The sequence below is a fragment of the Neomonachus schauinslandi genome, chromosome 7 (genome assembly GCF_002201575.2).
Source record: "Neomonachus schauinslandi chromosome 7, ASM220157v2, whole genome shotgun sequence".
NCBI lineage: Eukaryota > Metazoa > Chordata > Mammalia > Carnivora > Phocidae > Neomonachus > Neomonachus schauinslandi.
Genome location: NC_058409.1, coordinates 150023401 through 150040097, shown reverse-complemented (window position 1 = coordinate 150040097; position 16697 = coordinate 150023401). Strand labels below are relative to the sequence as shown.

Sequence of the window (16697 nt, the reverse complement as noted above, 5' to 3'; positions counted from 1 at the left end):
TGTGCACTGCGTGTGCATATGCATGAGTGTGTGTGCGTGCGCAAGTGTGTATGCGTGTGAGCGTATGGAAGCATGTGTGTGTGCATGTGTGTGCTCATGTCCGAGGATGTGTGCACACGTGCACGAGGACTCGGTGGGCGTGTGCATACATGTGCGGTGTGCATGACTGTGGTGTGTGTGTTGTATAGACATGTTGGGTGCCTGTGTGTTTGTGTACACATGTCTGCACACAGCCCCGGTGCCCTGCTGCTTGCCCTTGTCATGGGCGTGGTGGGGCCCACAGCAGCCTGGGTCCCGCCACGCCCGCACACGCCGGGGGACGGTCGCAGCCGCAGCGTAGTGGGGAGCCCAGCCTGCGGGAGGCGGGAGCGTGATGCTCCCTTGGCCCCTCAGATCCAGTCTGATCGCCACCTGCCCTTCGCCTTGCTGTCAACCCTTGACTCAGGAGCTCACAGTAAGGTCGGGGCCCTGGTGCCCACGATGAGGACTGGCCTTTTCGAGCCCCTAGGCCATGAGCTCTGGAAGACTCTGCGGCGTCCCTCTGAGGCCCGGCCGCCCGCCTGCTGGCCTTGGCGGGATGCCGGCTCAGTGGGAGCCAACCCGATTAATCATTGCTTCTGGCCGCTGCGATGAGCAGTTAGACAAAACTCAGCTCAGCCTAAGTTAAGGCGGAAACCACCCTTTGAGTTTTCTTAAGAGGGCATATTCACTGCATGAATTGTTAGCTAGGTGTTGGAGAAGACAGGTTATAGGGTAACTCGGCCACAGCCACCAAGGTCAAGGACAATCCATGCGTCCCGAGCATGGCAGGGATCCGGAAGCCCATCCACTCGGCGCCCCTCGGTGAAGGGTTGTTTACCGGGATTCGATAGTCAATCTCGGCCAAGTCACTTGGCACATGGGGTGGTTATTTTAATGAGCTCACGTACACTCTCCATGGAAAAATCTGGAAGTTTACATTGAACTGGACTTTCTGAGCATCTGCTGGGCAGGGGTGGGGACCTGGGTGGAGGGTGGATCCCGGAGCCATGTCCCCCCTACTCAGATGCCCGAGGGCCCTGTCCCCATCCCACTGCCTCCTGTCCCGCAGTGACACAGAGTTCAGCCCTGCAGCCCCACACTGAACCTTCAACACCGGTATGTCCAGTCCTCTTATGCCGCCGGTCACCTAGATGCCATGACCTACAGAAACTTCAGGGGGCTCACAGCCCACCATGCAGGGCCATGATGGCATATACCTGCCGGGGGCCCCCCGTCCCACCCCACTCCAACCTCCACCCTCCTCTGAAAGCTTTCCCACTCCCACTAAGAGAACACTGAGCAGCCCCCCATGGATACACCACACCATCCTGGGCACGTGGGGAGGAGACTGGTGGGTGTGGCCCAGGGGGACTCATCCAGTCCTTCTGTCCCCTGACGGGCGCCTTGTTTTGCAGATGTGGCATATTTGCAAGTTGTTAGAAATGCGTGATTTGTAGGCATAATGTGTACCTGTCTAAATAAATCACTATTTCATAGTCTTGTCCTAAATGTTGTCTAAATGCAGAGGGATGAGCAAACAGCGGGGCCCCACTCAGGGCATCGTGGGACCGCGGTTCTGGTTGGGGGGGATGATTTTCGCTGGAGAAGTCATGACGCCAAGTGGCTGTGTCCGCGGAGCCCTGGGCATGGCGTGTGGCCCTGCGAAGGGCAGGTGGTGGGCAGGCCTTGGGCTCGGGACCGTGGTGCCCTGGTGAGGTCAGGTTGGCTGGGCTGGGGGCCACACTCCTGCCCTCCCAGCCTTCCCCCTCCCTTTCTCACATTCCCTCCCACCCAATAGAGTCAGTAGGAGTGTGTCCACCAGGACCCACACCTCTGCGACCCACATATCTGGGCCTGTGTGAGACCAGCGTCCCGGGAAGTGGGAATTTCCCATCTGGAGCCCCAGCCTGTCCTGGAAGCATCCACCGGGCATCCACGGGTCCAGGAGCCCCACGGGAGACCCAGGCTGAGTCCACCGAGTCAGCCCATCGCGTTCCATCCCACCGCAGGAGGAGCCCACGCGGAGGGGACCATTCAGACGTCCCCCAGCCTGGCTGAGCTCCCCCCCGCCGTGGCCCTGGATGTCCCGCTGTCCCACCGGCTGCCTCAGGGTGTCAGTGGCTGCTGGGGGGGAAGAGAAGAAGCCCTCCCACTCCTGCCCCTGCCCCGCCCCACCAGGGGAGCCCCTCTGGGACACAGGCCCCCGCCCTGCACGTGGTGGGTGCTGGTGGGGGCTGGGCTGAGTGCCACCACTGCAGGTGCCGCAGGATGCAGGGGTGAGGGGGGATCTCCCCAGAAGAGAGTGCCACCGGCCGGAGGGTCACACTCAATCTCTGAAGACCAAACGTGGCTGAGACACAAACACCCACACCCCAGCGCACCGGGTCCCTCCCCAGGCACTAGCCGTCCTCCGCTGTGGGGTGAACACACTGTGCGCCTCCACGGCTGGGTTACTGGGGAACACGGCTGAGAGGAGCAGGCCCACCTGAGGTCACACATGGGGACTCTGCTTACGGAACGTTCTAGAAAGGACAGAAGGGTAGCGACGGAGAACAGATGGGACGCGGGCGGGGCAGGAGGGGCAGGAGCTGCGGGGGCGGGTGTGGCCATGAAGGGGACAGGAGGGACCCTCCCTGCGATGGACATGTGCCGAACTGGCCTCTCACCCCAGCATCCCCGCTGTGACATGGCCGAGATATTTGCAAGACGCCGCCGCTGCGGGAACGGGCGAGGACGCAGGGCTCTGCGTCACTCCTCACAGCGACAAGGGAGTCTACAATTGTCCCAGAATCAGAAGGTTGATTAGAAGATCAATGGTTTTTATAAAAGAGCTAAACGAGCTGCGGTCTTGGGAGTCCAGGAGGCCCCCGGCCGTCTGCCTCGGGCACGAAATGAGGTGCGGGCAGAGGACGTGGGGTCAGGAAGGGACCGCCCGGGGGAGAGCAAGAGCCTGGCCCGAGTTATCAATTAACTGGCTCCACTGGTTTTCCTTTAAATAATGAGAAGGTACACGGAGGGGACTACTCGGGGCTCCCACACGGAGGTCCAGGGGGTTCCATGGAGCCCGGGCAGGAGCCAGCGGTGGGCATGGTGTGCGCCGGGGCAGCGGAGCCACGTGGGGACGGCTGCGGGGACGAGAGGCCGGCGTGGGACAACAAGGTGCAGTACCTGCTGAGCTGCATCGGCTTCGCCGTGGGCCTGGGCAACATCTGGAGGTTTCCGTACCTGTGTCAGACCTATGGCGGAGGTGAGCCGCCCCCACGGCCCTGCGCGTTATCGATCCCCGCGACCCGGGGAGCCTGTGTAGTGGAGGTCTAGCCCACTGCTGTCCGGCCTTCTGGGGCTCAGGGGAGCTCTTCACCGCAGTTTGTGGGGTGCTCCCGGGCCAGGCCGCCTACCCCCCGTCTGTGCCCGGTCAGGGCACCCCCTCCCTTCACAAGAGTCCATGGTGGTGCCTGGCAAGCCAGCCCCACCCGTCGCCTGCGACCCTGGGGAGGGGACACCAAATGTCACCCAGGCTAGGCCGGTCCTTTTCTGGGGTGCGACCTTGGGGCCCGTCGGGTTTCAGTGTCAGGTCAGCTTGCCGTCAAGACCCCCTCTGTACACGTAAGACCTGAGGCCCCCAGAAGCCCCCCAGTGCAATCCTGCATCCACCGGGCCCCTGGCTGGAAATGTGGGGGCGGTTCCTCTGGCTCCCACCAGGAACAGGGCGGAAACGACGGTCTGTGTGTGGCTGATGGGGCGTCGTCCTGGCCCCCTTTCCCTCCTGGCCGTGCTGGGTGGACGGCGGTCAGGCCGCGTCGGGGGAGGGCGGGCTGGGGGTCTGCGGGACCTGCTGTAGAGCAGACCAGGCGAGGGCAGCGCCGGGGTGGCGTCCCTGCTCATGAGGAACGTGCTTCCTGGAAGTTTGTTGTTTTTTCCTGATTATAAGCAGCTGGAGGAGACGTCTCTCCAGGAACCGCTGCCCAGAGGCGTCAGAGCCCCCACGGGGTTGGGGCTGGGCGGGCACGTGGGCCTGGCTTGCTCCCTGGGCCCCCAAGCTGCCCTGTGCATCAGGAGAGGCATGTGCGGGCGCCAAGCGGTGGCCCGCGTGCTGGTGGTCACTCCAGGTCAGGAAAGGCTGCTCTGACCGGAGCCGGTTGGCCGTCGTTCCTCACTGCGATGCGCCGGGACTGTCCCGGGAACGTCACTTCCGGAACCCATGTGCCGGCGCTGCCTGGCCCGTCACACCTGTGCTCATGGGCTGCGGGGACCCCTGCTGTTTAAATACTTCTGTGTGAAGCCCTTCGTGAAATGTCATGAAATAGTCAAGTTTCAAAACTCACACTTTTCCTAAACAAGCACCCCTCACGTGCGAGAACAACCTTTTTGTCTCACGTCGACCACCCCTGATTATTCGATAACAAGATGAGCAGATATCCGATTGCATTTTTATTCTGCACAAACTCATGACCCTGACGGTGAATATTCTCTCTGTCCTTAGTGATTACTCAGGTCTGTGGGCTTCTCTCTAAGGATAAGACTTAAAGGCAACATTGTAACAGAATTGGGGGGAACACTCAGGTGCACCTGCAGGGCATTCTGTCACCTCTACGCAGCTTCTGGGTGAGTGTCCGCGCCCGCGGTCAGGGCGTGGACCCCACCAGCGGCCGGCACACGGGCACCCAGGGACCCTCCAGGCACCTGCTGGGGTCTACAGTTCCGGCCCGGGAATCATTCACAACCATGTCCATGGCAACACATGTGGGGCATCTAGTGAGCGGCCCGTGATCTCCGCATGGCCATGTTGCGACCTCAGGACTCGTGGGCTCTGTGGAGACGGCAGAGCCGTGCATGGACGTGATGACCCTAGTCTGACAGTCAGTGCAGATGTCCCTCCCGCGGGGCGAGTCTCCCACTCCTCTCCTGGCCCGGTTCTGTGTCGGCCATCGCCATCCCCTGCAGACTTCACAGCCAGGCTGTCAATTCTACGGAGGACTCTCAGGGTTTCACGGGCATCGCGTGGCATTTCTAGATTGTCTGGGGACAAATGTCCACTTGGCAACACCAAGTCATCCCATCCGCAGAGACAGCTTATCGGGCACCTGCCCTGGTCTTCTCTGTCCTTCGTTTTCTCTCCGGGACGACCTCGGGGTGTCTCGTTCTGTGGATTCTCAGCAGTGCCGGGCTCTGCAGCCGTCCCGGTCAGACAGACCCTTTTCTCCGTGACATTTGCTCAGCAGACGGGACCAGTGTGCCTCGCTTCCAGCACCCCTCGGGCCAGTGGTGAGCCGAGGGCTCTCGCAGACCCACCGTGTGGGTGTGTGCGCCCTGATCTCACCACCCCACCTTTCTCCCGAGGAGAAAAAACTCCTCTCATTGTCTGACGCCACACGTGTGAGGGCTTTGCCCACACCAACCAATTCTCCCAATCCCGGCATCATAATTTAACCCATTTCTGCCGATCTACCTGGAGCGAGCGCAGACCCCACGGGGCTCAGTCCACAGAGCACTGCAGAACCCAGGCTCAAGCAGCGGGTCCCCGCGTTGCCCAGAGCTTCCATCTGATTGTGCTACAAGTCAGGAGCGCCAATATCCCCTTCCTCAGTCCAAAATTTGCTAGAAGGGCTCTCAGACCCAGAAACAGTGTGCTCGCCAGGACTGGGCTTTTATAAAGAATACAGCTCCGAAGAGCCACGTGGCAGGGACGCACAGGGTGGGGGTTTCGGAGCCCCCCGCCTCTCTGGGCGCCGTGCCCTCCGGCACCTCCTGCGTTCTCCAGCCTGGAAGCTCTCCAAACCCCGTGGCTTACGGTTTTCACGGAGGTTCCATTCTGCAGGCACGGTTGATGGAATCATCAGCTGGGTGATGAGCAGTCTCCAGGCCCTCTCCCCAACCTGGACGTCAAAGTAGGGCCCAAAGTCCCACCTCTCTAATCACAGGGCTGGCTCGTCCTGCGACTGGCGGCCCTCCTCCAAACCGGCTTGGGTTTTATCCAAGTCACGGTCCACACGCGATTTGGATGGGGCTAAAATGCACCTAACACACAGCAATGCTCCTGTGTGGTCTCCATCTGTAATCACAGAGCTCCTCCCTCCTCTTCTCTCCGAAGTGTGGCTGATTCGGCCGCACCCGGTCTGCTACAAGGAGAAACGCCTCTCCCTTCCCCTGGACTGCTCCTCCCGGTGGTCCCCGCCCTGGGCCTGCTGGCTGGGACCTTCCTGCAGAGCATGGGGTCCGTGGGTCCTGGCCGGCCTGGAGCCTGCAGGCCCTTTCTAGACAGTGGGTCAAACACCTGGGACCAAGAGCCCCTGTCTGATGGCCAGGCACCACTTCCGGGGCTGGGCAGCCGGCCCCATGTGTCCTTACCATGCCAAAGGTGTGTGCTCAAGGCCCAAGGGTGGTTGGGAGGTGCACACACCTGCATGAGACCCCACAGTGCGTGTGCGCGTGGGGTGGGACAGGGAGAAGGGCGGGCTGGGGAGGGCTCCTCCATCTGGCCCCTGGGCCCCTGGGCTGTGATTGGCCCCTCTCCCTGCTAGGAGCTCCCTGAAGTGGTCAGGCTGTATTCACAGCCCCAGCTGCAAGCCCCTGCCCACAGATGCCTGGTCGTCCCTGGGGCGTCCGGCGCATCTCTCGAGGCCGAGTCTCCCAGAATTCCACATTGTTATTTCATGCTTCTTTGCGGTTTTGCCGCTACGTGGATGACACCAGCAGGCAGTTTTGCCCCAAACACTGGTGTCCCGTGCAGACGCTGATGTGGTGGAGTGGCTACCGGCCCTCTCCAGGGCTCCGGCTCAGTGTCAACACCTCTGACCGTGATGCAGAATCCCAGGGAGAGGCTAGCCCTCATGGGGGCCGGGCCTGCGCCGGGCCAGCCGAGTCGGGGACACGCAGGAGCACGTTCCCTGACGTGGCCGGCCCTGTGTGTGCAGGCAGGGCAGCGGCTGTCGGTCCTGGAGCATCTAGGGCCTGCAGGCCCACACACTACCGTTAACAGGAAGAAAATGCAGCTCCCGACTGTACCGGGACTCCTTTCCCCCAACAGTATGAGCACACCCACAGTTGCGTGGGATGCGGGAGCCGACATCTCCCCACGGGCGCCCCCAGGCGATCTGGTGGGGCCCCTCGGGGCTGTGGGCCCCTCACTCCTCACACCCGTGGCCTTTTCTCCTGCTCCCGCTGCTGCTAGCTCCCAGTGCAGAAAGGTGTGGTCCTCCCATTGATCCCATGGAGGTGGTCAGTGTGTGCTCCCCTGGGGGACCACGGAGCCTCACCCCACTGTGGCTACAGGTGCCCACCTCCCAGCATCCGGACGCTGGTTCAGGGGCGATGCTCATGCCCAGGCACGGAGAGACGGGTCCCAGCCCCCACTCAGGCACAAAGCTCGAGAGACCATTTCAAAGGTCCACCTTCTCCAACATCCTGCCAGGAGCACAGACCAGCCCCACGTCACAGGAGGGCCCATAATCGGGATGAGGGGTGTCCCCGTAGGAACACCACTGCTCGCTGTTGCATGAAACCTGCCCCCAAAGCCACACAAGGTGGGATGCTGCCGAGTGATTTGAAAGAGCAGCAGACCAGGTGCCCGGCGTGCAGGCCCATCTCCCTCGGCCCAAGGCCCCCCACCAGGCAGCCGTCGACCCTCCGATGACCACTGTGTCTTTGCAGGGGCCTTCCTCATCCCCTACCTCATCGCCTTGGTCCTCGAGGGAATCCCTATCTTCTACATCGAGCTGGCCATCGGCCAGCGCCTACGGAGAGGCAGCATCGGGGTGTGGATGGCCATCTCGCCCTACCTGGGCGGAGTGGGTAGGCTGCCTGCCTCTGACCCCTGCCCGGAGCTGTTGGGAGGGTGGGGGGCTGCAGGTCCCGTGTGTGCCATGGATCAGCTCATCACTCCAGTGCACATTCCGTGGCTTTGACCCTGCAGGAGAGGGGTCCAGACCTAATAGCGCAGGGAGATGTGTGGGGCAGCATCCCTGCGGGAGCTAAGTCTGCTCATGCTCTGAGTACTCGTCTTCCAGGAGGCCCTGTTTGGTTCCCCCAAAGCCCAAGGAGGGACCTGGGTGCAGGGTGCTGCGTGGGGTGAGCTCAGGGTGCAGGAGGTGGCGGCAGGCCCAGCCCCACGGAGCAGCAAGCTGTCCCAGATCACCTGGGGACTATGTCCCCTCGGGCGCTGAGCCCACACATCCTGGGAGCTTGAGAGTGTCCAGGGAGTCCTGGACAGAGGGCAGGCCTGACATCTGGAGTGCCCGTGAGGTGGGTGCTGCAGGGAGGGGTCCGAGCGGCCCCTCTGGCAGTGTGACATGTCCCACAAGGTGGCTACAGCACTGTCTGCGAGGCCCACCGGGAAGCCAGTGGAGAGGCAGACCCTAGCCCAGCTGAGGATGGTGCCCCATGGCCATGAAAACGATGCATCGCCCTCGGGTGCATGCGGCCAGATGTGGGCCAGCAGTGGGGAGGGCAGCGGGAGGCCTTGGGGATGACAGGGAGCAGGAGTGGGGTGCTTGAGTCTGGAGCCCTGCGGCCAGGGAGGCGGGGAAGGCGCTGACCGCCACCTCCCCACAGGGCTGGGCTGCCTCACCGTGTCCTTCCTGGTCAGTCTGTACTACAACACTGTCCTGACGTGGGTGCTGTGGTACTTGCTCAACTCCTTCCAGTACCCGCTCCCCTGGAGCTCCTGCCCACTGGACCTCAACCGCACAGGTAGTGCTGGGGAGGCGGGAGGCTCAGCGCCCTGCCTCACGTGGGCGCTGCATGGGCTCCCTAAACAGCACGTCTGAAGTCCTGTTCCCCTTACCCCATCGTATCTGACCACCGATGGGCCCCCAGAGACTCCGTGCATTCACAGCCCAGCCGCGAGCGGGCATGCCCAGCGACGAGAGGCTGAGTGGGCGGGACGGCGGTTTTCGCTGGACTCGGTGCAGCGCTCAGCCATGCACTCCAGCAGAGAAGGTCCTCGCAGCCCAGGAGACAGTCGCTCTTTTACACTGGCTCATGAAGCTGTGTTAACCCTCCTTCCCTTCCTGCCTCTGCTGATACTAACTTGAGCTTGGCACATTCTGAACGAGGCAGCCCAGCGGCAAGTCCGGGCCCAGAGGCTCCCCGCATCTGCCCACCAGCCCTGGCTGCACGCCCTGGGCCGTGGGGAGCTGGGTCCCGCCAGGTGTGCCTAGTGCTCCGGCAGCAGCCCTGGTCGGCTATCCACAGACTGCAGTCCGGGGCGGAGGCCTGTGCGCCTACATCCAGGCCCGAGCCCTGTGCCAGCCCCTGACAGACCCTCCTGGCTCCAGGGTTGGAAGCCGAGTGCCAGGCCAGCAGCCCCGTGAGCTACTTCTGGTACCGGCAGACGCTGAACATCACGGCGGACATCAGTGACAACGGCTCCATCCAGTGGCCGCTGCTGGCCTGCTTGGCCGCGTCCTGGGCAGTCGTGTACCTGTGTGTCGTCAGAAGCATCGAAAGCCTGGGGAAGGTGAGGCCCCTCGGGTGGATCCCACCACCCGGCTGCCGCCGGCTCGGTGTTTGCCCACGGGCTCAGAGGCTGGGCTGGGAGGGTGCGGGCGTGAGGAGCAGTGCGCTCCCTGGAGATGGGCACCTTTACCTGGCAGCGCTCTGCTCAGACGCTGCCAGGAGGTTTTCTCTGTTCTTTTCCTTTTACCCTTTTTGGGTCTCTGTGTTTAAAGTGTGTTTCTCGTAGACGCACACAGCTGGATCTTGCATTTCTATCCAGGCTCAGTCCCTGCCCTTGTTTGGCTGTTTACACCGTTTACATTTAGTGTGATGATTAATCCGGGTTCCGTCGGCCATCCTGTTTGTTTCGTACCGGTCCCCTCTGTTCTCCTGTTTCCTGGGTGTTTCTTGTGACCCCCCTGTGTCCACCTGTTGGCTCGTCAGCGGTAACTGTTCTACCCTCGGGGTTGGACGGGGGCCTTGGCCATCGGTCCGTCTGGGAGCAATGCTGCCCCCGGGATGAGGCAGGAGACCCTCACTCACACTGTGCTGCCTTCCTCCGCTTTCCCACCCCTGGTCACATTTCACTACGACAGTCTGTGAGCAGCAACCATGTCCTGGCATGTTCGTTTTAACAGTTTACTACCTTCTGAAGAGACTTCAGTGATGGGGAGAAATGTGTCAGGTGTTACTCACGTGGTTTCTGTGCCAAGTGCCCTCTCTCCTCCTGGGGCACGGACAGGCCCCGCGCTGCGTGCATCCTCCCTTTCAACACCTGCGACACGGCTCCTTGCCTTTCCCTGCCGTGGCTCCCAACACGCATTTGTGGCCCTTTTGCACAGATCCAGGCGTGGGTCTGCTCACTTTCTCTGCTGGCGTGTTAGGGTTACTGTTTCATGAAGGTCTTCGCGCTTGAGGACAGAATTACTGAATTACACCAAAGCAAACGTTAGGCCCAACAAGCCACCAGAAATTCCAAATAACCCTGAGATGAAAGTCCTTACAGGGGACCGGGGCGACTCCCCCACCAGTCTGTACTCGGGGACTTGGGGGTGGTGGTGAGGGAAGAGCATCGTCTGCAGATTTATTCTGTGTAGACACCATGTGTGCAGACCCCTGACCACATCCGACTGAGGAGGGGGTGCTGGTCCTATGCTGGGGAGATGGGTGAGGGCAGGTGTGTGGCCCCAAGGCCCTTGTGAAGTGGCCGGTTGTGGGCACTGGGGTGAGGGGGAGGGCTGGCGGCTGGGTAAGAGGGAGGCCCACCCACCTGGGATGCCCCACAGACACAAGTGTATACGTGAATCCGCCTGTGAGCATCCCCATGAGCTCCAGACCCTGGGAGCCTGACTGGGGCCCACATGCCCCATGCTGCCCTCTGCCCCCGCTCAGCTGGAATCCCAGATGAGTGACAGGAGGCTGGCCACAGAGGCCTTTACGGCACACCTGCCTCTTAAAGGTTTTATATGTGACAGATACCACTGAAAAGTCTAACAATTTGGTCTTTTTTAAAGGCAATTTATTTCACAGCCCTGTTCCCTTACCTGGTCCTGACCATCTTCCTTATCAGAGGACTCACCCTGCCCGGGGCGGTCAAAGGGTTAATCTACCTGTTCACTCCAGATGTAAGTTGGTTTGAAGTCCAGGCTCCAGGCTCAGGAAACACATGAGTCAGAGGCAGAGCCCAGCCCAGCTTGCTCCATCCCCTGGCCGTGTGAATGGCCATTAGCCAGAGGCCAGGCTGCCCAGGGCCACGTGCGGGTGAGGGCAAGGAGGAGGGTGGTATGGGGTCTCGGGGAGGAGGTCAGGGTCAGAGGATGGGAGCAGGAGGAGGACTTGGTTTGTGACATGTAGCCCGAGGGATGTTGCTGGCGGGGTTCAGGGGAGAAGCCAGCTAGAGCCCCACCCCAGATGCCCCCCCCCCAGTGCCCTGCACCCCATACCCCTGAGGGCCTTGCAAGCTGCATGCACCCTACCAGGTAAGGAATCACAGGACCCAAGGGCCCGCACCCCTCCTAGACTCTTGCACACTCTCTAGGACCCTAGCATTCCGTGGGAATTTCCAGGGGCTGCACAGCAGAAGGGAAAGGGGGCACTGGGTGTGGACGTGGGTCTGCCCGTAGGCACCGTGTCCCAGCCACCGTGGGACCCTTCAAGTCCCTCAGAACCACCATGTCTGAGAGGAGCAGAAGAAACACACCCAAGTCGCTCAGACCCATTTCTCAGCCCTCAGTGGTCTGTCAGCCAAGTTCTCAGAACGCCACGTGGGTTTACTTAAGCCGTCACAGAACAGCAAGGCCACGCTTGCTGTGTGAACTGCCATTCCAGTCGTGCTCTCTCGTTGGTGATCCTAAGCTGTTCACACCCCTTCATGAGAGTCGTCCCAGAGGAAGCTTTAGGAATGTTCTGGGGCCGTGGGCTCCCCGGCCGGTGTGGTTCATCTGCTGCAAAACAGGATTCCGTGTCTTTCCAGGTGCAGATTCTCCAGAACCCGCGGGTGTGGCTGGACGCAGCCACGCAGATATTCTTCTCCCTGTCCCTGGCCTTCGGAGGACACATTGCTTTTGCAAGTTATAACCCGCCTGGGTAGGGACCAGGCTCGGGGGTGGGTTCCTTCCAACGGAGGGGCTGGGCCTCCCGTGCTGGAGCACCTCCAAAGTAACATCCTGTGTGGCCTGGTAGGAACTTGTGATAGGAACAGACTCCTAGGGAGTCTACCAGTTACCCAGCCATGCACGGAGAGCTGGGGGTAGGGCCCCTACAGCAGCTTCTAGCGTGTTCCGGGGGAAGAGAGCCCGGGCACTCAATTCCAGGAACAGGCCATAACCGGGGACTGACCCCAACCAACAGGAAGCATGTGTCATGCACAAGGCCGGAAAAGCAGCGTGTATCAGCTCCCTGGTCACCTAAGACGGACACGGGGCTCCCACCTCGCTGCGGGAACCACGCACCTGCCGTGAGAGCCCCAGGGGCTCGGGCACTAAAGCGTCACCCGCCACATCATAAACCAGGCAGCCACAAGCCGTTGGGACCATCTGAACAAACATGGTTCTATATGGTGGCCAGACTTCTCCCCCTCTGAAGTGCAGGGATGGGGAGGTGGGTGGAGCGGGTGCTTCATACGACTGCACCTGACAAGTGACCACCTCAGCCCACTCCACGTAGCTTGTGTGTGTTTCTCGTGTGGAGATCATCTCAGCAAAGCCCACTCCAGGCTCCACGATGCCCCACGTTGTCCTCAGCTCCCTGTGTCCAGGCCTTGGGGGTAGGGTGGAGGCTGAGGGTTTCAGACCACCCACAGTCTTGAGCTGCGGTGGGCGGGGAGGGGCCTAGTGGGGAGGGGGTCATCAGAGAGGGGGTCTTTGGGGGGGGGGTCAGCAGAGAGGGGTGTTCAGAGAGGAGGAGCTCAGCAGGGAGGTGTGGTTGGGGAGGGGTCAGTGGGGAGGGGACCATGGAAGGGGGTCCGAGACCATCCTGAGACTAGCGGGGACAGCGCCGGTGCTGGGGGTCATCGGCATGCAGGCTCCGTGTGCAGGGGGGTGTGCCAGGGGGGCGTGGAGATGGCCCTAAGCACGCATGTCTACCAGGAACAACTGTGAGAAGGATGCGGTGACCATTGCCCTGGTCAACAGTATGACTTCCCTCTATGCATCCATCGCTGTGTTCTCCGTTTTGGGATTCAAGGCAGCCAACAACCATGGGCGTTGCCTGGACAGGTGAGCACAGTGCCCTTGGCTGAGGGCGGGGTGTCCACAGAGCTCGGTCTTCAGATGCTACCTGATGCCCTGGACCTGCACAACCACCTCTTCTTTCCTTAGGGGTGTGGGGGGGGAGAGTCTCCAGAGGTTCTGCGCATGTCCACGCGCAGCCTAGAGCGTGACCTGACGTGGAGGTGGGGTCTCTGGCAGATTCTGGTGAAGATGTCATGCTGATCCAATGTGTCCTGACAAGAGACAGGCAGGGACACGCAGGCACACGGGGGAGGCCGTGTGAGGAGGCAGAGGTTGGAGGGACGTGGCCACAGCCCAGGGACTCTGGGGCGCTAGGAGCTGGATGAGGCGGGAGGGACCTTCCCTGGAACCATGGGGGGGGCGGGGCGTGTGTCCCGGCCGACACCGCTCCCGTGGACTTCTAGCCTCAGAGCTGGGAGAATAAATGTCTGTTTACTTGAAGGCTTTCAGTGTGTGGCCACCTGCCACGACAGCCGGGGCCGCAGAGGCTGTAGGATGCCCTGGCATTTGGAACCACGGTGTTTCAAAGGCCGCCAACTCTTGCTCGCCAAGAGCCCTCCAGAGGCAGTCTGCCAGGTGGACCCGTGGACGGGTGCAGGCTCGGCCCTCTGCATGCTGCCAGGCATCCAGTGCCCAGGGCAGCCCCCTGTCAACGGTGACACCTGTGCCAGCCACGCTCAGGCCACGCTCAGGTCCACGGCCCACAGAGGGCGGAGGGGGAGACGGAGCAGCTTCACAGCCTGAGCTTGGGCGCTGCGGGGCGTGTGCACCCACTGGAATGTTCCGGAGAGGCTGCAGTGCCCACGTGGTGGATGGTGTGGCCCCCACTGGGGAGCAGCAGGGGCAGCACTTCCGGCTGTTTCCACCAAGCACTGTGGACAAGTCCGTGCTCACGGTAACAGCCGTGACTTGAGCCTGCACAAGGCTCCCCTGCCGTGGTTTCTCTGCGACCCAGCGCTGGCCGCCACGCGGGCCGGCCACCAGACAGCAGAGTGCCGCGCTGCACTTAGGGGACATTTTAAACAGCAAAATCACCAGCAAACAGCAAAAAACTGCACACACCATGGCCCTAAGCTGACTGTAAGGATGCTCGTGACCCTGGGCAGCTCTGCACATGGCCACTAATAACCCCAGAAGCGCCGTGAGTACTAATTCCGAGGTTACAAAGAGATTTCAGCAAGTAGGCAAAGTAAGATCCGGGAATACCCACGGGCCTGTGTCTGAGCCGTGAGCCTTGAGGCCAGTGAGCACCTGCTGGTGGCGGCCGGTGGAGGGGTGACCAGGGCCGCTCCCGGGGCGGCCAGGGGGCTGCCACTGCCCCACGGTGCCCTGAGGGCAGCGTCCCCTCCAGGCCGGGCTCCCCTCTGTCCCTGCGGCGAGTGCTGTCCGGCCCTCCGGAGGGTGCTGGTGTCCTTCTGGGTGTTTCAGGGTGCAGCGCACCCAGCTAGCGTACACTTTCTGTGTCTCTGCAGGAACATCCTCCACCTCATCAATGCGTTTGACTTCCCTGAGCAGAGCATCTCCAGGGACGACTATGCTGCCGTCCTCATGCACCTGAATACCACCCAGCCCGAGAGGGTGGCCAGGCTCCCCCTGGAGGTTTGCCACCTGGAAGACTTTCTGGATAAGGTACCGGAGGGGACTGGCCTTGCTCCAGGCGGCTGCAAATCTTCTCCAGGACCTGGCCCAGGCTGGCCTGGCGCTGTGAACAAAGGACTCTAGGCTGGCCCTGTGCCTCTGCAGGGCTGAGCTTCCAGAAAGACTGTGGCCTCAAATGCAATGTGTCCGACAGGGCCCTGCCCAGGGGGCTGGAGGCCAGGCTGACCCAGGAGACTGGGTGTTGCTGGTGCACAGAGCTGGGGGTGGGGGCAGAGTATGGGTCACAGAGCTGGGCTGTGGCCGGAGTCGGGCGGCTGCCCAGGAGCGAGGGGCAGCTGTGGACCCCTGGCTATGGGGGTGATTCACCTGAGCCCAACACCCCTGGGCCTACGGTCACCTGCCAGCTGCAGGGTGTTAGGGGAAAGGTTCTGTTCCCCCGGAGGCACACCTGTGGCCTGTGGTGTAGCCAGAGAGGGCAGGGCCACCACCTTGCCCTGGTGCCGGTGGTGGGGAGGGCGTCCGGTGCGTGTCACACTGCGAAGGCCGCGTGCGCTTATGTTTCAGAGTGCCTCCGGCACGGGCCTGGCCTTCATTGTCTTCACGGAGGCCATCCTCCACATGCCGGGGGCCCCTGGGTGGGCCGTGCTGTTCTTCGGGATGCTGTTCACCTTGGGCCTGTCATCCATGTTCGGGAACATGGAAAGCATCATCACACCACTCCTGGATATGGGGATCATGCGCAGATCCGTCCCCAAGGAGGTCCTGACCGGTGAGTGGACGCCCAGCCCACCTTGTAGGCCTGTCCTCCCTGTCTGCCCATCTCCTGCCGTCTGTCCACTGCTGCCCTTCCTCCATGAGCGTCCCAGCGGGAGCCTGGGTCTGGTCTCATCACCCCCAGCGCCGGTCCCGGCAGCTCTGCCCTAACTCGGCATCCCACGAGGGCCATGGTGGGAGACCTCGGGGTCGGGCAGGGGCAGAGCCCACGGACAGCAAGCCCCCATCGTGTGTCCTCCTGCCCTGGACACGGTGCTGGGAGGGCCAGAGGAGCAGGGTGACGGGCTCCGACGAGGGGGTGCCGCCGTCCCTCCAGGCCTGGTCTGCCTGTTCTGCTTCCTCTCTGCGATCTGCTTCACGCTCCAGTCGGGCAACTACTGGCTAGAGGTGTTTGATAACTTCGCCGCCCCCCTGAACCTCATCATCTTCGCCTTCTTCGAGGCGGTCGGCGTCGCCTATGTGTACGGGATGCGCCGGTGAGTGTGCGTCTCCTCAGGGCCCCGCCCTCCTGCTCCCCGCACCCTGAGTGTCGCAGCAGCGGCCGTCCTGGCCCGCACAGGATGCGGCAGGACCGTCTGAGCCCCTCCCCAAACAGACTCGGGGCAGCTCCCCGCGGCCCAGGACCCGGCCCCACCCGGCTGCACGGGCCTCCAGCTTGTGGTGGCAGGCGGCAAGACCGCCAGTCTCCAGCCACGCAGGGCAGAGTCCTCAAGCCAAGGACAGGTGGACACTAGGCCTCTGCGGTGCCCTCCTGCCCTGACCCCGTCCTGGAGGCCTCTGAGGAGGCCCAGCACAGTTCCTGCCCATCCCCCTGACTCTGGCCCACCGCACACCTGGACTCACCACTGCTCCACACCTGCCATCTCTGTCACTCACATGTCACACCTGTGCTCACACCTGTGCTCACACTTGTCACCCATGCCTGTCACACCCGGGCTCACACCTGTCACACCCATGTTCACTTCACACCTGTGCTCACACCTGTCACACACACCTGTCACACCTGTGCTCACACTTGTCACTCATGCCTGTCACACCCATGTTCACTTCACACCTGTGCTCACACCTGTCACACACACTTGTCACACCCGTGCTCACACCTGTGCTCACACTTGTCACTCATGCCTGTCACACCCG

The 16697-nt window shown here is 62.0% G+C and overlaps 1 protein-coding gene across 1 annotated transcript in view; it reads left to right on the top strand.

Moving 5' to 3' along the window:
• The first annotated feature begins 3078 nt into the window (after positions 1 to 3078).
• The window catches only part of SLC6A18 (solute carrier family 6 member 18), a 15400-nt gene continuing 1781 nt past the window's right edge, over positions 3079 to 16697 (top strand). Inside the window, exons 1-10 of the mRNA XM_021687096.1 lie at positions 3079 to 3268; positions 7672 to 7812; positions 8572 to 8709; positions 9297 to 9478; positions 10971 to 11081; positions 11930 to 12042; positions 13044 to 13172; positions 14660 to 14816; positions 15351 to 15555; positions 15877 to 16036. Coding sequence (XP_021542771.1) covers positions 3079 to 3268; positions 7672 to 7812; positions 8572 to 8709; positions 9297 to 9478; positions 10971 to 11081; positions 11930 to 12042; positions 13044 to 13172; positions 14660 to 14816; positions 15351 to 15555; positions 15877 to 16036 — 1526 coding nt within the window. The remainder of the gene's footprint in view (positions 3269 to 7671; positions 7813 to 8571; positions 8710 to 9296; positions 9479 to 10970; positions 11082 to 11929; positions 12043 to 13043; positions 13173 to 14659; positions 14817 to 15350; positions 15556 to 15876; positions 16037 to 16697) is intronic.